The following is a 21,914-nucleotide window of genomic DNA, read 5'->3' on the forward strand; positions in this document are numbered from 1 at the left end:
AATTCAAGCTTCTTGCCATCAAAACTCCTCAAAAAACAGAACTTTTTACCTATATCTTTGCCCATCACTCTCTTCTCCCTTGTGACCACATTATTTTTTTTTTCTCTTCTTCTTCACCTATACAGGACATGCTCCTGTGTATGCGCACAGAAAACAGCAGAAAGTGCTGTGATGATAGCAGGATACCCTTAAGGAGGACGTCAGTAAGGAAAATGTAATAGGAAGGAGGGTAAAATGTTCAAGAAAACTAGGGATAGTGTAATAGAGAGAACCAGTGAAGCAAGGAAGGAAAATGCTATTCAAGAAGCCTGTCTGAGGGGGAAAAAAAAAACAATGACTCTGCTAGTATGAAGGTCACTAAAGTAGAATTATGCTTCTTATGTGGGCCATATTCCATGTTTTAAACCAAATAATAGTTCTGTGTAAAGATAGTTTGAGACCAGTTCAGATTCATTAGAAGTAAAATAGGGAGAGCCCTATTTGACAGTGGTACTGTACCTTTGACCTTTAGTACCTACTATCAAGGTAACCACTTTTTTTTCAGACAGGCTTCTTGGACTGCTCTTCTCTCTTGTGCTATCCCCAGCTTTCTTGTACACTTCACCCTGCTTCCTGTTATTTTTTCCTTACTGACTTTCTTCTTTTGGGGTATCCTTGTCTCTCAGTGCACTTTCTTCCATTTTCTTTTCCATTCAACTGGCTCTTACAAATCCAGGGAACTCTTATGGTTCAGAATACCTTCCTCCTTCTGTTACAGGCATACCCCAAATATTGTTTAGATAGCAGTAGAAATTAACCGTATTCTATGTATGCCCTGTTAAATTAGGAAATGTATCTATGTTGTGTATGCAAAGACTGATCACATAATCCAGATAAAATGATAGCTCAGCATTCAGAATGGCATGCGCTTCACCAGGCTTAATTCATGCCTGCAAATTCCAAAGTCATTTGCTATTTCATTAACTGTCAACTTATTGCATGGATGTAGGCAAGATAATAGCATCACATAAACTCACCCACTTGGGCCTCTCGAAGAATTTTTAGCATGTCCACTAACAGAAACTAAACCTACTTTCAGAATGTTATGCAATACTGTATTGTGAACGGTGATGTTTTGTATACGGTGAAAGGTGAATCTATTGGCAATTTAACCATACAACAAACTGATCAAGGTGGTCATTAGTATATTTCTTTAGCATGTCCCCTGTTGGCTAAGACATCACCAGTTCTTTGTATTTATTTACTTCAGTATACAATTAATGAACTTAAAGACTTGTGCTGTTACTGCAGTCCGTGAAACTATCCAGATTGCTGCTAGGTTGCTGAATTTACATATTGTGCTACTGCTCGGCTCACATGAATCAGTTGATTTTTGTCTCATAATGCTGGAGTCTATTTCACTGTCTTAGGAGTGTTCCAGCACTAGTAACAACTTGTCAAAAGACTTTTTATATTGCCATTGCCGCAACAATGGATCAACCGTCTGTAAAACTTCTCTTGAAACACGGGTTTGCCTTCTGCGAGTGTCATCAAATGGACTGGAAGAAAGCAAGCATAGCACTACTTTGGTGTGTCACTATGTTCCGAGAGAAGTAGTATGAGTCTTCTATGCCACCAGGAAATGGTTTCCCAAAGAATGCATCCAATCTCGCTTATCAACTCTTCAGATTGAAGAGGTAATTTAGAAAGGGCTGTGGTGTCCACTATCTGTCTTAAAACACGTGTGTGGGTGCATGAAAGGGAAAATGTTTAGCTTCTTTCTTTAGTTGCATCATATTCTGTTCAATGCAGTGATAACCTGTAGTGTCTCTTCACCTCAGACTGGTAAATCTTTTTCTCATCAATTTTCCCTTTGGATGTGCAGTATGAAATCTATCCATGTTCCAAATATATGAATTATATGTCATGACCACTTCTTTCATATAGATACTTTACAGTCAAGATAATTTCCCCTTTGAATTATTGTACACTTGATTGGAAAAATTCAGGAAAACAATTATATAGAATCAAGGACTTGGGCAGCTGTTTTGGGTAAATGAGTTAGCAACTTCCATTCAAGAATTAGCATAATTAATATTAATGCAAACTAGTCATGCCAAATCATTCCCTCGTCCTGCAATCTTTCCACAGCCAAAACTCTCCCAGTGACTGTTTAGAGTCAGAGCACACAGTGACTTCAGACTTGGTCTTTAACCATATACAGTATAGCCTGTTATCAGAGCCTTACATTATTGCAGTCTCTTCCTGGTCCTGCTGTGCTTTCATGATGTGGGACGAGAGGAAGGGACTCAGATAATGAGGCAGTTTAGCTAATAGACTAGAGCTTCCCCTAGCCAGGACTGCAACGTGAAGGATGGGGCCTTTCCTCCTCCTGTTGTGGGGCTTGTACACCAAGCACAGGGATCCCTCTGCAACCCTCCTGTCATGGGAGTTATTGAGCAGTGTCAAACAGTAGAGCTATAGAGAGTCGCTGTGCTGCCGAGGGGCTGCTGTCTGCAATCCCTGCAGATGGAAGGTTCAAGGGACAGAGCAGGGTCCTGGGGGGAAGGTGCCTCTTTCTGCCCCATACCTTGCCCCTCCGTGGAGCTGTGCAGCAAGCTGCCTGTAGCCCTGCTGTCATAGGAGTGAGTGAATGGGGAAGAGTAGAGACCTGCATCTGAGGCTGCCAGAGTAAGAGGGTGAGACAGAACAAGCCCCTGGTCCCATGGGAGGCTATTCTGCTGCTGAATGGATCCTGCCCCTGCAATTATCTGAACTCCTAATTACACAAATAAAATCTATGTTGCATGTGCTATTTGGATAAGCAGTGGTATACTGTGCCATGTAGCCTTGGATCACTGAAGTCCTATGCCTATAAAATTGCTGTGGAGCACCTTTTCATACAGGTGGCCAATTGTAGCACCCTGATCCAACCATAACCACCAGTAACTGTTTGGGGCTAGGCACATGTGGTTGAACAGTCATTCCCTCTCAAGACAGTTTACATATATTATGAGCACTGGCTAGATCTACCCTCTGCAGCTACTTGCCACAGGACAGATTGTCGGAACATAGGGCAAATATCTCCAAATTCACCAAGCCAGTAATAAGAGTATTCCTGAACCACTGCACTAGTTTCAACCATGAAATACAGGCCCTTGTTTATCACCCAGGCAAACTGGACTTTATGATGTAAGATTATTAAAATAAAAACACCTCATATTATGTTCTTCCAGTTCCAAAGGACCAGTCAGTTACCCCAGGTGATCGGATACTTTTATTTTACCCAAAAAAGATGTTAGCCAATCCTTAGTAAACTAACCAAAGATTTATTAATTTAAAAAAGAAGAGAGTTAAGAAATTAAAGCAAATAATATACATTACAGGTGAATTAGAGCTTGAAGTTCAAATGAGAGCATAGATGTAGAGTTTTTATATAAGGTCCTCAGGGCTTCCCAAAATGAAGTCTGAGGATCTCTCTCTGTACGCTTAGACCTCCCCCCACTGCTCGGCCAGAGTTCAGGCAGTCCAGAAATGAGTCAGAGAGCAGGATCATTCCTATGGTCCAGTATTTGTACTTGGAAGCAGCTCAGTGAGGGTTTCTGGCGCAGCATAGATAATGCTGACAGTTTGAGTCTCCAGTGTTAAGCCAAGGACCCTTGGTTTGAAGTTACTACCTACTTTCCATCATACACAAATATTCAGTTACACCGCTTGATCACTGTGGTCAGCATCTGCCAAAATGTTCATTGAGGTGGAGCACCTCCTCTCTTGTGTCTTTAAGTGGAAGTGTGATGACAGTCTCCTGGACGTGAGACAGAGGGAAGGATTTTCCTGCCCCCATCTACCACATATATGCCCTGATTTCCTGTGAAGTGAGAAAAAGAATGGACAGTAGATTTGAAATCAGTGAATCATTCGTCCTTGGCATGTTTATCAGAGTCTGAATTGGCCTTGTAAAAATGAAGTAGTCTGACTTGGTCTCTGTCCAATATGTCTTTGGTGTATCTGAAAACAGGCAGGTGGACAAAGAGTTTTTCAAGGCGAGGAGAAGGGCCCACAAAACCCGTAGCAAATCTCACCTAGCTATTGGCTCCTGGCATGATCTTTTCTTTGACTTGACTAAGTTAACCTTCCTTGACCTTCCTCCACACACATTCCTAAACCTTGTTTGGGCTCCCATAGGCAAGTTTCCTCCTGCTCAGTCTGCATTAAAAGCTGGTTTCTTCACCTGAAGGCAAATAATCACAGTATTTTATAATCTAAAATCGGATGTATGTTTACGTCCTTTATATTATGGGTTTTAAAATTAATCCTGTGAAATACTTCAAACAGCATAAAATAGATTTTCCTGATTGAATAGATCTTTTATGCTTTTATCTTCTAATGTTAAATGTGTTTGATATGTTTAAATATCTATGCATGAACATAAGAAAGGCTAAAAATTAAAGGGATGCTGTCACATAAAAGTCATTCTGAATAAACTTCCATTCTGTGCTGCAGCGAACACTAGTTATTAAGATGAAAATCAAACATACTCCTCACGTGTGTTGCTGGGTTTCTTTGCATTAAAGAGAAGACTGAAAATAAACTTGAGGTCAATTTCATTTCTTTACACTTTGTTTTCCTAGTCAACTTCACTCGCAGGCTTACATGTGTTTGTACAATGCTGAAGTGTTTGAGTTTTAAACACTACCCAGGCTTACTTTTTAAAAAAACTGGTCCCTATTGCATCTTAAAAATGCATGAAGACAAATCTCTTGGGCTTAGATTTTGTAACATTTGTTTTTTACAAAACCTAAATATTTAGCAAAATTCACTATAGCCCTTCAAAATAGCAAAAACCCATTTACACAAATTATTCCTTCCTCCTCCCTTCGTTCCTCTCCCCCTCCCTCCCGCCAGCCTCTGTAGAGACAAAAGTCGAATAAAAATTATTTGCTCTGCTATAAAGAGCAAATTTAGTTTAACAACTGTAATGGTTCTCAGGGTATCCAGAACTGAGAGTCACTGTGTTACCCACTGCCTTGAGTATGAGAGTGTCTTGCCTCTCGTTGGCTGGGTGTCAGTTCCCTAATGCCACCAGCTTTTCAGCCACTCAAGCACTTTCCTTCAGGCTATGCCAGCTGGTGACTTCACTTTACAGACTGACAATAGGTGCACCCCTTGTCTTTTGAATGTTGTCCCTGTGAATCCAGCCCCTGACATGGCTACTACAGAAATTCCAGATCCTCTGCCCTGCAAGGAGCAGTTTACCAGTTTTATCTAATCCACTGCCCCTGATTAACACAAAGCATTGTAAGGTTATTTAAGAATAAGATTCTGCTAGACGCAAGAGAGAGTGATGCAGACAGATTATTACAAAACAAAATAATAAAACGTGAACCTGAGCCTACACTTAATAGTTACCTTCATTATCTAAAAAGTAGATGTCTGTCCCGTTTCCCCTCTCCATCCCCAAGTTCAGTCTGTGGCTGGCTTCACATGAACCAAGATCCAGTTTTTTCATGAGAATACCTTCTCTAGGTGTCTCCACAGCAAAAGGATTCAGGTACCTTCCCTTCCTCTGTGTTTGTTTTATTTCTATTCATAGACAGGGTGAACCCCTGTCTTGCTATAATGTTCCTTTTTTAACCTTCAAGAGGTTTTGATTGTTTGCCATTGCCTCTGATTGTTTTCCATTGTAACTCTTGGGGTTAACAGGGCCAAACAATTGAGCCTTGTATTGTATCACCAGCAAAATAGGCAGGGTGGCAACTGCCTCCTGTTTGAATGGGCAATCAACAACACACATTATCCCTGGTGACTACTTTTTACTCCAAGTCATAAAGCATGTTTTTAACAAGTACATTAGTCCTTAAATATTACTTGTACATAAACCTCACGATTATGAATCTTGACAAGTTGTGAGTTTTCTATGGATACCTTACACAGGTAAATATCCTGTAAGATGTGTTTGGTGTAGTGATTTGTCAGGTCCTGAGGTGAGAGTTGTTTGCAAAAGAACAGGGAGAAGCTTTTACCCATGACCTCTGTGTCATAACTTTTTCAAATATGTTGGGTTTATCACAAGCTGTTCCTCTTCCAAACAAAAATATGTATTAATATAAATATGCTACTTTAGTACAAAGGCACAGGTATATCTAGTAGTTTTTAGAGTTTTTGTTGTATCTTTACTCAGACAAACATTTGTGCAATCCAGATGCTTAGATAAGTTACTGACTAATTATACGGAGTCTAGAAACTGGTAATTTTGTACTGTAGTAACAATTTTTTTAAGTACGAAAGAAGGGATTTTTGTATAGAAAAAAATAAGATTGCAAGTATTTTCTGTAAGGACCTGATCAAATTCATGGGTGCAAATATAAGTAACCTAAATGTATTTAGTATATATTCAAGGTCTTTACACGGTCTATTTGCCCCACATCCAACCTGCCCTTTCAAACAAAATTGAGGGTTGAGGGAATAGGGGGATGATGCATGCAATAGTAGTTCATGTGTTAGGGTATGTCTACACTAAAAACTTAAGTTGACCTATATTAGGTTGACTTACAGCCCCCACAGCAATTACTGCAGTAGTGCATGTCCACACTATGCTCCTTGGGTCGGTGGTGTGCTCCATCAGCAGGAGTGCTTCCACTGACCTAAGAGGGGCAGAGTGAGGAGCTGAGAGCCAGCTCCCTCCTGGTAGCCTGGCTGTCCCACAGGCTCCTGGGCTTTCGGCGAGCTGCCCCCTCTTCTCCCCTTTCCCCCCGGGAGTGGGGAGAAGCTGCCCAGGACTTCTCGTTTCCCAACCGTGAGTGGGGGAAGCTGCCTAGGGCTTTTCGTCTTCCCATTCTCCACTGGGAGTGAGGGAAGCCACCTGGGGCTTCTGCCTCTCTGTTCTCTGCTTGGAGCAGGGGAAGTCACCCAGGGCTTCTTGCCCCCTGGAGAGCAGGGTCTGGGCCCCTGGGCTTCTCTCCCCGGCTCCCAGCCAGGAGCAGGGTCCATTCTCACCCAGTTTCCAGCTGGGAGTGGGGTCCAGCCAATCTGCTCCTTGCCTCAGTTCCCAGCCAGGAGCATGGTCCAGCTGCCTGGGCTTCTTTCCCCTATCTCCCAGCCAGGAGTGGGGTCTAGCTGCTCACAGCTTCCAGCCAGGAGCAGGATGCATTTTTGCCCCAGCTCCCAGCTGGAAGCAAGGTCCAGTCACCCAGCTCTCCAGTGAAGTGAGGGGGCAGCTGGGCTATAGCTGCCCAGCCTTCTTGTCAATTTCACAGCTCTGCTGGACAAGAGCGCTAACAGCGATGTAAGTAACACAATGTTCACACAGACACTGTGTCACCCTAACTACACTGACATACACCCAGTGCCTCTCGTGGAAATGGAATTATTATGTCAGTGTAGTAGGGCACTTACATCGACAGGACAAGGCTGTAGTGTAGACACTGACATAATTAGGTCAAGTTAAGCTGCCTTACATCGATCTAACTCTGTATTATAGATCAGCCTTAGTGATGAAAAAGCAATACCTAAAGGTGCATCCCTATGTCCTAAGGAATTGTGCCCTAAGGCTGTGAATTGACTGGTATGGAGTGGGTTGCTTTATCCTTTTTTTTTAATGAGGTCCCATGAGCAGGAATTTCTGAACTTGGGGTGCAAAGTGGCAGCAGCTGCACTCCTGTCCGTAGGCTGAGATAAAGCTGTGCCATTGTCCTTTCACTGAGGTAGAAGCTGATTCTTTCTCCTCAATCCAGCATTCTTCAGTGCATAAAATGGAAGTATGTGGACTATTTTCAGAAGGAGTAAATTTCACTTAGAGAGGAAGCCAATGTTTTAATTTATATCACATTATTTATTATAATTTTCATATCCATATTATTGCTTGGTTTTATTCTGTTTCTGCATTTAAGAAAAGAGAATAAAAAGCAATGAGAGGATATAATATTTTTATCTGAATGGCCACATGTATAGAGCAATATTCTCTCTATTATTAAAATATGAAAAATTAAAAGCATTCCTTTTTTACAGGTTCAACAGACTGCATATGCTATGCAACAGTTGGTGTCACTGATCCAGTAACATCAGCACTACATATTATTGTAGGTAGGTATTCAGTTTACTGGTCATTACCTTCTTTCAAGACCTTAACATATCCAGAATGATCATAATTTCTGTTGTGTAAAAATATAGCTTGATTGTAATTAATTAATTAATTAATTAATTAAAGTATGAGATGTTTGCTAGTGATATATATGATGCTAAAGAGAGCTGAATTAAGACTGGATGAACATTTTTGTTTTTACCCACTGTTTCAGGTGATCATAACTTTCTGAAACTTTAACTTCTGGTATATATGTTTTTGCGGATTTTGTCTGGCATGCACAGAGCAATATGCAGTAATAGACTATGATTTAAAGTTATAGGAAATGTTATGGTATATGTAAACAAGAAATAAATATTATGTACTTAAAACTATTGTAATGCAGAAGTATAAAGAGGCAGCATTAAGATTTTGCATGCAACTTAATTTCAACATTTCCTGGCTTCAAAAGTTTAACTGTTGTAATCCTAATACCCGATCTTGCAAAGATTTATGCAAATACTTAACCTCATGCACCATGTGTAGTCCCACTGAAGTGAGTATAAAGCTAAGCACCTGTGGACATCTTTGCAGAATTAGGGCCCTCATGTGCTCTGGACATAGTTTGGCCCAGAATATTAAATGTAGGTGTACATTTGTATTTTTTAGGTATTGTTTTTTTTTGTTTATGCTAAAATATAGAATTAGCCCAAATACATTACATTAAGCACCTTCAAAAATGGTAGGATTCAGCAAGATACTGCTGTTGTCTCTTCCACCCCACTCCAGTGTCTCCGATTGGTACACTGGCCTCCTTGTGTCTTCATTATTTTTCCTCATTTAACAATATATGGCATTGTTAGCCTTGCAGAATGTTTCTCTTTTTCTCTGTTGCATGTTTTATAAGGTTGCTCTCAATAGAAAAAAAAAGTTTAATGTTAAAAATTAGTAGCAGATTTGAAACAAATAAACTTTTAACTGAGATAAAGCCTGGAATTTCTGTTAACAGGTGATTCTCAGCCTCTGGATGTCTCCTCCATACATCACAACAACACATTTCTTAAGTACTCTGTGTCACTATTGGGTTATGGTTTTTATGGCGATATACTAAAAGACAGTGAAAAGAAGCGGTGGATGGGTACGATCAGATATGACTTTTCAGGTAACTTTTGTGTAATTACTACATCCTTACATAGAAAATCTAAAAATAATGGAGTGCTGGATAACATCTCTCTAAGTAAACTTTCTGTGAAGCTTTTCAAAAATAAGAGCTAGACTGAATCAGACAGAATTCCCTAGGGCAGCACCAAGCCCATGGATCTCATTAATAGTCTAGCCTATTGGTGCTTAGCACATCATAACATGGAGGCATCCTAAATATCTCCAAAATGAAGGTTGCGCTGAGTTTTTGGTTTAACTCTGGTCTTCAGTCTCTTTATTTCTTAATATTTTACCTATGATAAAAAATGTGTTTCAGATAACCAAAACTGTGGACAACTTACTCTGATTATACCAATTTAAATTTCCTGGAAAGTTATAAATCAATATTTTCAATATTTTGGGAGCTGGAAAGAGTTTAAAATGACTTGGTTTTTGAAATGTTACAACTGGTATCTAATCTGTTTTTCAGATTATTGTGATTAACAAGTGGCTTTGTTTTAACACTTGAAGTTGCATATAGATATAGTTCTTCAAGTGGTGGTCCCTATTGTATTCCACTGTGGGTTACACATGTGTGCCATGTGTCTGGAGTCAGAGAAATTGAAAATAGTGTCCATTGGTCTGTGCAAGGGGGCATGTACAAGGGGGGACAAGCAGGGGCACAGCCCCCTCCCCTCCCCAGTAATCATCTCCATCACCACTTCCAGCTTCTTCTCCAGCCTCCTCCCGTCTGCTAGGCTGAGAAGTCCATATGGACAATAGCACAACGCAAGGGACATGAACATCTTGAGAATCCAGGATGCCCATCAATATCCTGGAACTTCAAACAGTAAGGAAGGCATGCGAATTCTTTCTTCCACTCATTTGCTCTCATCTTGATCATTTCAGACAGCATCACCACTGTTTTCTATATCAACATATGGGGGGAGCAAAATCCACCGCTCTGTGCGCAGACGCAGTCAATCTCTGGATCTGGCGCATCAGCAATCAGATCACTCTATCCACAGCTGTCTTCTGGGGATGGAGAATGTGCTCGCAGATTCACCTAGCAGATATTTTTCAATCGACCATGAGTGGGAACGTCACGAAGAAGTGCTATATGACATCTTCACACAGTGGGGGACCCCAACCAGAAATCTATTCAATTCTCAGACAAACAGCAATATATTGCTCAAGGGTGCCCTCAGTTACTGTTCCCAAGGCAACGCTCTCCTTCTCTCCTGGTCAGACCAACTAAACTATGCCTTGCGTCCACTACTGCTCCTACTCTGGGAGGATGCTACACAAAATCCAGTGAGACAAGGAGATGGTCACTCTGATTGCCCCCTTCTGGCCCAGATAATTCTGGTTCCCCAGTCTCCTGCACGTCATCCTGTCCACCAATTACCATCCTTAACTTCCCCAATCTTCTCACCCAGTACACCAGCAGGATCAAGCATCCCAATCCACGACCACTCCACCTCAGAGCATGGTACTGGATGGGCATCGACCTTAGAACACATATGTTCCTCAGCAGTAGAGGACATTGTCTTTAAAGGTGGAAAAGACTCCACTAGACAATGTTACTGGACTTAAATGGAAATGCTTTTCGTCTTGGGAACAATATAAAAGTGTTATATCAGAAGCTGCAAAGTTTCCCTAATCCTGGATCACATCCTATCTTTAAAGACATTGGGTCTCTCCCTCAACTCCTTATGAGTCCACCTTGTGGCAGTTAGCACGTTCCATCCTTCTACGGAGGTTTACTCGTTTTTATGCTAATGCTTGATTTTGAAAAGGCCTCCTAAGAACCTTCCCCCCTCTCCAAATGATCACTCCTCAATGGGACTTGAATCTGGTACTTTCAGTATTATGAAATCCCACCCCCCCCACCCGCCTTTGAACCAGTGGTGTTTTGCTCCATATCCCTACTCTCCATGAAGGTCTCTATTCAATACTGTCACTTCAGGAGACTCATCAGTGAACTTGGAGCAATGCTGGCAGACGTGCCTGTGACAGGTTCCCCTCAGGATGCCGCCTGGAACTGGGGTACCACTTAGCACCCTGACCCATCCGCCTGGGCTCCCACCCAGTAATTCTGTGATAAACTGAAGAGACACTCCGACTTTCACCAGCATACAGGTAGGGACACAGCCAGCTGTCCCTTTCTGACCAGTCCCTACATGGGAAGGCTATACAGGTTGGGCACTTACCAGCTTCTCAGGCGCACCCTCCCCCAGAGGATAAACCCCAAATTGTACCTTCTTGCACTGCACAGAGAAATGTACAGTGTAAGCTCATGAAATTCGCTCTCTACCTCAATGTGGAGAGAGATATGCAGCAACTTTCTTCCCTGAGTTATAATTTCCACACATTGATTTTAGACCAAACAAAAGCAAGTTTTAACTACAAAAGATAGATTTTAAGTGATGATAAGAGATAGCAAACAGATCAAAGCAGATTACCTTGCCAATATACAAAAACACAATCTGAGGTTAATATACTACAGAGATTGGATATGAGTAGCACATTCTCACCCTAACTGTTGATTTAGGCATTTTGCAGAGATTCTTGAGGGCAGTCTTCACTTGCTTGCAGGTGAAAACCCCAGGTATTCTTTTCACAGGCAAGAAATCCCTCTAGCCTGGGTTCAGCCCTTCTTCCCAATTCAGTCCTTGTTTCTCAGGTGTTTTCAGGTGTCTTCTTGGGTGGGAAGTCAGTGAAGAACCATGATGATGTCACATCCCTGCCATAAATTTTGCAAATGGCGGGAACATTTTGTCTCCAGGCTTAGTTCCCACTTCTTTCATTGGAAAAACACTGGTATTTCAAGATGGAGTCCAGTATCAGGTGATTTGGTCACATGTCCTTGTAGGGTCACAGCAGCCATAACTCGGAGGCTGTTTGTAGCATCCTCAGGAAGGCTTCCCAGTGGGAGATTAGCATTTTATAAAACCTATTGTTCTCCCTAATGGCCCTTCCCAGTTTGCCATCTAGACTGACTGCATTCTGCCTAGTGGGCATTCTCCTGGTGTAAACTCATTTGTAATAGATGCATAGACAATATTCCTAATTTCAGACACCAAAATGATACATGCATACAAATAGGATAATCATATTCAGTGAATCATAACCTTTTCAACAATATCTTACATGATCCAACTTGCATAAAATACATCATAGTTATGCCATAATCATATCATAGCATAATATCTCTATGAAGAATATGGAGCATAGTGTCACAAAGCCACTCACAGTATTCCACAAGGATACAGTCTCCTTACACCTACACCTGAAATTTTTACCAAAAGTGGTCTCCCAGTTTCATATTAACCAGTTCATTCACTTAGCTGTTTTTCTTTCCATAACCACACATCTGCAGAAGAATGTAGATTCCATTCCCTTGATGTCCAACAAGCTTTGGCCTTTTACCTGCAGAGAACAAAAACAGTTAGGATGTCCCCTAGACTGTTTGTTGTGGTAACAGAGAGAATCAAGGGACAGGGCCTCTCCACCCAGAGACTCTCCAATGGATTTCTGGCTGCATTAAACTCTGCTCCCCGCTGTTGAATCTACCTTCCCCCACTAGGGTATGGGCTCACTTTCCTACAGCTCAAGCAATGACCGTGGCATCCCTTTAAGACATGCCTTTGATAGACATAAGTAGAGCAGCCATATGGAATTCCGTCCACATGTTCGCAACACACTATGCCTTGCTGCCAGTCACGGTGACAGATGCCTCCTTTGGAATGGTGGTCCTCCACACAACACTTCTGTCCTCATCCTCGCACCTTCCTCCCACGTAGGTAGTGCTTGTCAGTCATCCACAGTGGAATACAATAGGAACCATCACTCAAAGAAGAAGAGAAGAGGAGGTTATTTACCTGTAATTTGAGGTTCTTTGAAATGTGTGGTACCTATCTGTATTCCACTTCCTGCCCTCCTTCCCCTCCGCTTCAGATCTGTAAGATTCGTGGTGGAGAAGGAACTGGAGATGCAGTCAGTCCACCACCCTTTATCACTCTTTACCACCTCGGTCGGAGGCATGACGTGAGCCGGGGCACATGTGCAGAACAGCTGACCCTGCTTTCAAATTTTCTAATTGTGGGCCCATGGTGCACATGTATAACCCACAGTGAAATACAGCTACGGACTACACATCTTGAAAAACCTCCAGTTACGGGTATGTAACCTTCTCATCTACAACTAAAATTTCATTGATAGGCTAACTTGGTGAGTAAAGTGAAGAAAGTTCCTAGTATTGTTCATCAGCAGTTTCCATTCACATTATGGAAACTGACAGGTTAAGCAAAATTTGTTAAGTGTCAACATCTGATAGTTTCCATGCTAGTTATTGTCCAAGTTTTACTAATAGCACTGTTCTTGTTAATGAGCTCTTCGTAAGAGTGATATCAAATATCAACCTTAACATTCAGTAGCCAATTTTAGTAGGGGAGCTTAGGAATGTTTTTTGTCTGATAACAAATAATGTTAGTGATGCAACAAGTAAGGGCAGTAAGCAACATGTGAGGATAGAAAACGAACCAATGAACAAAAATGTTCCTCTTCTCATAGAAAATATATTAGAGTTTCAAGGAGAAAAAAAATGGAGCAAGGTATTGGATTAGCTGTAGAGAATGAGGCGGTTGGGCTTGAAAGAGCAGTGGAACTACAGTAATGTGGAGGAAGCATCCATACCTACAGAACCTTATTTTCCTAAATTCTGTAAATCATGTTGGCCAGAAAAAATAAGTTTGGGTTGGATTTTTTTTTTTTTTAGGGGACAGGAACTAGTGATCTTCAAATATTTCTACTCCTGTATTTCTTCTTTATCCCCCTTTGTTTTCCAAAGTGTGTGTAAATCCAGGAATATACTCATTCAATTTTGTATTTGATCTTCATATTGTAGTATTTCTCACTTTCACAGAGACTTTTGGAAATTAATATCCGAATTTTAATTTTGGGTGTACTCTCCATTCTTTAACCCTATAAATCTAGTGGTTGTGCTCCTGGGAAGTATTGTTTATGTCCCCTCTCCTTTAAAATCAAAAACTAATGTTTTTGCCCTATGTAGGCCATTGAAATTCATGGGAATTGTATAGCTAAGCATCATAGCTGACTTTGAAAGTCTGGGCCACGATTTTTGTTATTCAAGTAATAATTAAGGAAAATGATGGAGAGGTATTGTTCACCTTCCACCTAGTCTAAAAGTTCCAGAAGAGCAAAGAGATGTGGAATTGAGGAGAGAACCTCTTCTCTTGCAATTCCTGGTGGAGGAAATGGAACTACAACTAAAAGCTATGTAATACGGTTTTTTTAAAAGGTTTCAAGACGTTTCTCTCTCATCATTACTATGAGGGAACAGTTTCTTTTCTACCAGCAAAACATACACTGGGATCTCCAAGAGATAAGAAAAGATGCAGAACAGGGTAGGTTAATATTTCTCTGTTGTTACTCCACACAAACTGTTTAAAAAAGGATCAGAACTGAGAGTTTACATTTTGGTAAACGATTCACTTTCATTTTGCACATGATATAACAAAGAAAAGTAATACAGAACATTTATTTATGTATTTTGGGTACAGATAAGGGCAATTTTGTTTTCTCCATATCCAGAAACATGCTATGGAAGGTCTGAGTTTTATAAAGAAGTGCAGTTCCTTGATTATCAAATAGACCACTTAATTTTTCTAGATCAGCAGACAAAGTAAACTCTTCAAAACAAAAAGAAACCCTAGAACTGGCTTGTATTACAAAAATGTGTCTATTGACCAGCTGACGTATTTCATCCTGCATTACTAAAGGAAGCAAAATAAAAACACTCAAGGGCACATGTCATGTAAACAGTAGCAAAGGACAAATCCAAAAGCCTTCTAGCTTCCTACAAACAAGGAAGTAATTACACTATGAGGCTTCAGATCCTGGAAAGACTTAAGCATGTGAGTAGTCCCACTAAGGTAAAATCTTTTCAATTATCACAATAGGACTCTTGAGATTAATGTGACTACATACATGGTTCAGTCATTTCAGGGTTAGGACCTTGTTCTGTTCCCATTGAAGTAAATTGCAAAACTCAAACCCACATTAACTGGAGGCAGGATCCCCTAATACAGCCAAATATATTTTAATTAATCACTGGTTTCCTTTTTTCCAATTCTATTAATAATTTTGCTCTAAGTTAGAACTGTCTTTGTCAATACTCACTGAAGTTAAAGAATCTGTTCCTGGCTTTGAGATAATGGACGTGGGTCTTTGAGTTCAGTTAGTAGAGGCTCATGGCTTTAGATCCAGGCATCCTGGTTCCATCCTGCTGCCGAAGAGCTACACAGGGAGAATCCCGTCCTACTCTACTAATGTCATATTGGGACCTTATGAAATTCCATAATTTTGTACAGACGTTTTTCTTTCTACCTCCATTTTTAAGGTGTTTCACTTTTTTTCCATTTAAAAATGTTGAACCTAAAAATAATTATGAAATTAAAAAACCTTGTAAAAGCTAAGCAAGAGTTTCCAAGCAAATATAGATTAAAAAAAAAGTCATCTGAAATGGGGATCGGGCTTTCCTCAGCCCTTCATTACTGCTGTTAATGTTCTGCTCCCAACAGACTTAATGTCAGCCCTAGTCTTGCAGTCCAATCCAAGAGGACAGATCATTGAAATCAGTGAGGCTCTGCATGGGCATAAGGATCCATCTGTGTGGATCCAGTTGGAGGAATGGGACCATGGTGTGGATGTGGGGAGAAGAGTCATACTGCACTTATGCTCACAATCCTATTCTGTTATCTGTATTCTGCTGTAGACTTGGGTGTGCATTACAGATCTCTTGGAATGGCAGCTCAGTTTGATTCTGATCCATAGCAAAAAATTAAAGTTTTAGTGTGACTTTTGCATAGTTTAAGTACTACAATAATCCATTATTGTGTATGTATCCCTTTTAGGGACTGGGTATTTCTTACACAGATTTCTTCAGTGTAAATCCAGGCATTGAACTCTGTTTGAAGCACTTGGAATCTTTATATGCTAAAGAACAATGAATGTAGGCTGTGGTAAAAGTAACATTTTCCAAATGTGAAATAATTTAAGTAACTTATTTAAATAGTTGGGAAAAACATACTAAAATTAAACTGAACAATATTCTTGTTTTTCAGGTGCTTAATTTGCAGGCAAAGTAAGCAACAACCAGAGGAACCACAGAAAAAATATGGATTAGAACATAATGGTAACATATTGAAGTGATAAATGTAAAGACTGTGTGGTATTTCATTACAAAAAATTTCTTAAACATCTAGATCAGTGTCAGTGTGTTTTAATTATTATAAACTAGCTGAGAATTCAGGATTCAAGCTGAAAAGAAGGATTTAAAGAAAAAACATAAGAAATTATCGCTGTCCAACAATCCTTCTAATAAATATACGGATTCCTTGCACAGTTCAGTGGATCAGGCTTCTCCTGCCTGAGAAGAAGAGTTTATTTTGTGGTCTCAACTAAATCCTAAATCATCTGAACTCTTATCACAAAATAACGCTTAATTGGCAAGCCCTGAGCTAGTGTGGAAGCTAAATTGCCTACTAAATAGATGTCTGGGCAGATAGCAGTTAAGGTTTTGTGCTTTGTCAGCAGTAAAGTTCATTGTAAATAAACAGTTATACATTTTAAAAATTGTAAGTATCATGCTGTGAACATGGACAATTAACAACCTACTTAACATCTTTCCCAGTGACACCCTACCAGTTCTCTGTACAGACTACATGTGTTGTTCCTGTCGGAGAAAAACTCAGTTCTCACTTTTTGGTTGGGTGCAGCAAAGTCAGATACTTTATTTTCTCAAGCAATTGCATAGAGGGAGGGTGTGCACTAGGACACAGGGTCTCCCCCTCCTAGGCAGGTCTCTCTCCAGGTAAACAGTTACAGCAAGCATTTATACCTTTTGTTACATACAATAATAAGCAACAGCTGCATTTTGTTTATACATAGTTCATCTTGATATCTTATTTTTCTCACCTCTGTTTAGACACTAGTCTGCATTCCACCTTATCGACTGAAGGTCGCAACAACTTTTCACACAGTTCTTTCCCATTTGCCTCACACAATCCTCGCTTCTACAAATCTCGCGTTATTAGGGTTACAGCTAGCCTGACTCTTGCTAGCAGAGACTGTCATGCATTAAGATCCCCTACAAATCCCTGCCAGTTCTTTCTCTACTTCCACATTCCTCATCTGGTGCTCCAGTCATGTCAACCCCCTCTACTAACATACACAGTTCCTTGAATTCCTGCATTGATTTTCAGTTTCCTTCCTCAGTACCTTCAGACTACTACTCCACCTCTTCAAGGCAATGTGCAGCTCTGCTCCTGGCTGCATCACTTCTCCTGTAGCCCATTACTCCCTCACTTGTGCTCTAACTTCTTGGCAAACATTGAACATCTAGTAGAGCCAAATTCAGACTAATGTAAATGGGTGCATTCGGTTTGACTGGAAACTAGCCCCTGGCCTCAATCTCCTCATGTAAATCCTTCTTGAGCATTCTTGTCTTTTGGATAGACTTCCAGTGCTGACCTCTACTTCTGTTCTTCTTTGTTTTCTTAGGGCATGCAAAACCTAACTTCAGTGGATCAAGGCCTTAAATATTAAACATAATGGACCAGATTCTCCAGTATATTGCAGTCATTTTGTGCAACATCACTGGTTGAGTCTGGTCATAAAACTAGCATATCTAGTACCAAGGGTGTCGACTTATATGACAGGCCCACCTCCTGCTGCCAGTGTAAGAGTTGGGATGTTTTCAGGCTGCACTGATCCCCAGCTGCTATTTCAACCCCTTAAGATAGTTAGCAGCTGGAGTACATTAGAAGAACTCTCAGGTTGCTTTGATTTATGCCTAGGAACCAACCCTGCTCACAGAGTACCTGAGCCAGTGCTTGTTGAAGGCAATAGGAGTCTTGTCTGGGCACTGAATGAGGCCCAGAATCCCCAAGATCAGGAGCGAAGGAGTATTTTTAGCAATGTTTTTCATTCAGTATCTCGTACCACTGCTCTTCCTATGGACATGCACCTCACATACAGCTGAAACCAAGCTGAAACAGGTTTTCTTGTTGCTCTTTATGGTTATGTAACTTATTTTAACATTGCATAGTCTGTGGTAAGATGGAATTGAAAACATTTGTCATGATATTGAGGAAATGTTTTAATCAGTTTTAGAAGCTTATATTTTATTAGAGTTCCATGGTTGTTTCAGATTTCTGTTTTTCCTTCTAAATCTACATTAACTCAGCATCTTTATGTGCAGAAAGAAGTGGCAAGATGATGGTAATTTGTCATGTCACAGTAGAAGAAAATTATCTGATGTGTTGATCAAAGACTCGACCTACAAAGGTTTAGAAAACTGTTGTGAAAGAGGAGTTCAGGGCCATCATGAAGGCAGCTAAGCATGGTGTTACCTTAGTTATGATCCAATAACCATTGGCTCAGGAGAGTGGGACCTGCAAGCTAGTGAGCCAGGAATACTGTGGCCAGCATGTGTCATGAGGCATTAAGCCTCTGGTTGTGCAGAATACTATTTTTTTAGAACACAGATACTGTCAGCAGCTGGTCCTCATGGCTGTCCCAGCTCTTCTGTAAGCGAAGCAGATAAGCAAAGTGGAATAATCTGCTACTCTTGGTGTGGAGTAAAAATAACTAAAATGATTAAAAAGGCCACTGCACACATAATTTGTATTTGCTGGATTGCTCTCACTACCCTCCATCATGCCTGCAACCCTTCTGCTCAGTTCAGCACAGGTTTAGAAATTTGCTCACATTGCTGAGCACTGAATGCATTTCTCAGTACTATGTAGAAGTCTCTCTGCAGGTGCTGTGCAAATCTTGAGTACTGGCACTTCTTTGTGTCTGCACAAGTAATTTCAGCAGCTTCCAACAGCCTGCAGAGTCAAGGCCCAAATGAATATTGCAATTAAATACTCTGAAACATTTCCGTGTTTAATACTCTTATTGTATCATTCTGTAGCTATGTTTCCTTTCATTCAGTTGCCAAAGAATCTGGTGAGTGGAAGATTCAAAAAGTGGAAAATTCAAGTGAAGTTAGAAAAATTCATTTGCTTTCAAGAAATAACTCCCTCGGGCTCTTGCTTTCTCTCTGTTGCTGTTTAGACTGGAGGAAAATCAGTTCAACATTAATCCAACACTGGCAACAGATACTGCTTTTGAATACAAGCTATGCAAGCTGCACGATCAGGCTAATTCTTCTCTAAATCAAGCATGACACCATTTAATCAAGTTGTTCAAAGAATATCAGAATTACAGGACAGATGAGTTCCTAAAATACTACATTTAAGGCACAGAAAACCAACTCAGAGAGAAAACCATTAGTTATTGATTTACCAAAATGGCTAGAGGAGAAGAATGTTGTATTGCAGAATCCCTACAAGCAGATATGTCATGTGGCTTCCATCTCCACCCTTTTCATTGATACAGTATATTATTGAGCTTGATCATCCAAGTTTATCTTCTTTATTGGTTCCTTAATATTTCCTTTAACATACTCTGCCCTAATCATCTATAGTGCTGCTTTTCTGTCTAGGTAGGTTCTTCAAAACAGTGCTCATTATCATAGTCTCCAAGCATCTTTTGCCTGGGTAGATGGTCATACAGAGGAGTCTGTCTTAAATATTTGAATCCACTTATATTTGGAAAGGATGTTTAAAAATACCTTTATGGCTTTTTTAATTCATTGAGGGGTTAAGGCAGAAAAGATGTAATCTTAAAACCAAAACATGCAATTTAACTTATTTTTCTGATATCTAACTCTTTCCTTACATTTTTTTTTAAAAATGCCATTTTTATGCAGTGTTTCCAGTGTAACAGTCCACTGTGTACCGAGGAAAAATACTGCTGCCTGGTAATAAAATTGCTGCATCGAGACATTTAAACTGAGTCTGGTTATAATCTTTTAATACCCATAGCTTGGTCTTGAAGCTTCTCTACTATTTTTGTCTTTCAGTTACCTGGGCAGGCTTATAATATCTCACAAGTAGCAATTCTGCCCTCAGTTAATCCCGTGCAACTGCCAATGCCAGAAAAATGTTCAGATTTCCGTCGTTGCCTCCTGAAACTTCAGCCATCACTGATCTCTGAATCATTTATCCTCCCTCCCATATTTTTAAAATTTATTTGAATACATTTTGTGGCATGGAAAAAATCAAAACAGAATGGAACACGCAAACCACCACACACACACTCTCTCTCTCTCTCTATCTCTCTCACTTAATTTTCCTGGATCAGCATCTTAATAAATGAATACATTAATTAATTAAAAGTAAAACTCCAGAAAATTGCTCTCTCTCCTCTTGCTCCCTTTTTTTCATTCAGCACCACTTTTTTTTTCTTTACTTTGATGTGGGTTAATCCCATGACCATGAATGTTGAGTATATGGAATCTAAATTTGATATTCATGTGGCAGAAGTGTCAAACATTTATGATATAAGGGAGAAGATCGTGTACCATTCTGGTGCTACAGACTCAGAAAAGAATGCTTAGTAGGAAGAAGTATGAAATATTACAATATCAACTTTGTGTGTGAATTCATGATAAAATATACAATATACATTGTATTACTTAAGTTAGATACATATCCATAATGCATTAAAATTTGTATTAAATAGCTGAAACTTGCTAAGCATGGCTGTATCTCACTTCTCCTGTAAGTATATTGGTAATAGTCTTAACGACATGTTTGACTGTGTGTTTCAGAGGATGAAGGAGGAGAAGATTGGAAGGTTATTAAAGGAAAGTTTCTGGCCATCAATGCAGTCAATATGAGCTGTGCCTGTCCACGGAGTCCTAAAGGCCTTTCACCAGCAGCTCACTTGGCAGATGGCTCTATAGACCTCATTCTAGTTCGCAAATGCTCCAGATTCAATTTTCTAAGGTATCTCGTCAGGCATACAAACCAAGATGATCAGGTATGTATTCTCTCTTTCTAAGACTATGTACTGTTCAGGGTCTGAAGGGGGTCTAAATGCTGGAAGAACTGTCTGGCACAAAAATCATTAATGGTGGAACTGATAAACAAGAGCATATATGCATTTTGGATGAGATATTCTGTCCACATGTGACCATCGAAGATCTCATGTCATTTTACGTAAGAGCAAGGACTTCTCCCATGGTGTCCTTAGCCAAATTCCAATTTTGGTAATTACATTAGGCCTTTGTAACATTTCCCTTGTAATTTCTGTTGGATACAGATAGTATTTAAAATCCTTTCATCCCAAAATGTTTGCATGCCCATAACGTTTGTTTGTTTCACCAAACACTGAAATGCACGAACTTCTGCCCCGCAGCAATATCACACAACTGTTCAGAACATGAAATGAAGAAGAATTATTTACTCATTGGAAACTGCATAATGTATTTAGTTTATCAGAATGTAGTTAGCAAAACTGTAATTTGGGCATGACACAGGCTTCCAAAAGACCTTCACTGACCATAAGCGATTAGAATATGACCTTTACCTGTCCTACCTCAAAATTTCTCCTGGTACTATGCTGTTACATTTTTACAGGATTAATTCCAAGGGAAGTGTGCCTGTTTTGTTTAGAATGTAGTATGAGGTGAAATCTTAGCTCAGGGTGCTGAGATTATAGCTATGGCTGCTAGCATGCTGACTTACCTGGAATGATTGCCAGACAAATGACTTCAATCCCATGTGTGGATGATTGACTAAACAATTTATTAATGGTG

At 40.1% G+C, this 21,914-nt stretch overlaps 1 protein-coding gene across 1 annotated transcript in view; it reads left to right on the forward strand.

The window, feature by feature from the left end:
• The window catches only part of CERK (ceramide kinase), a 75,943-nt gene that overhangs the window by 46,158 nt on the left and 7,871 nt on the right, over positions 1 to 21,914 (forward strand). Inside the window, 5 exon segments of the mRNA XM_030549256.1 lie at positions 7,987 to 8,061; positions 9,048 to 9,200; positions 14,502 to 14,607; positions 16,327 to 16,397; positions 20,925 to 21,136. Coding sequence (XP_030405116.1) covers positions 7,987 to 8,061; positions 9,048 to 9,200; positions 14,502 to 14,607; positions 16,327 to 16,397; positions 20,925 to 21,136 — 617 coding nt within the window.

The sequence above is a fragment of the Gopherus evgoodei genome, chromosome 1, assembly GCF_007399415.2.
Source record: "Gopherus evgoodei ecotype Sinaloan lineage chromosome 1, rGopEvg1_v1.p, whole genome shotgun sequence".
In the NCBI taxonomy this organism is placed as follows: Eukaryota; Metazoa; Chordata; order Testudines; family Testudinidae; genus Gopherus; species Gopherus evgoodei.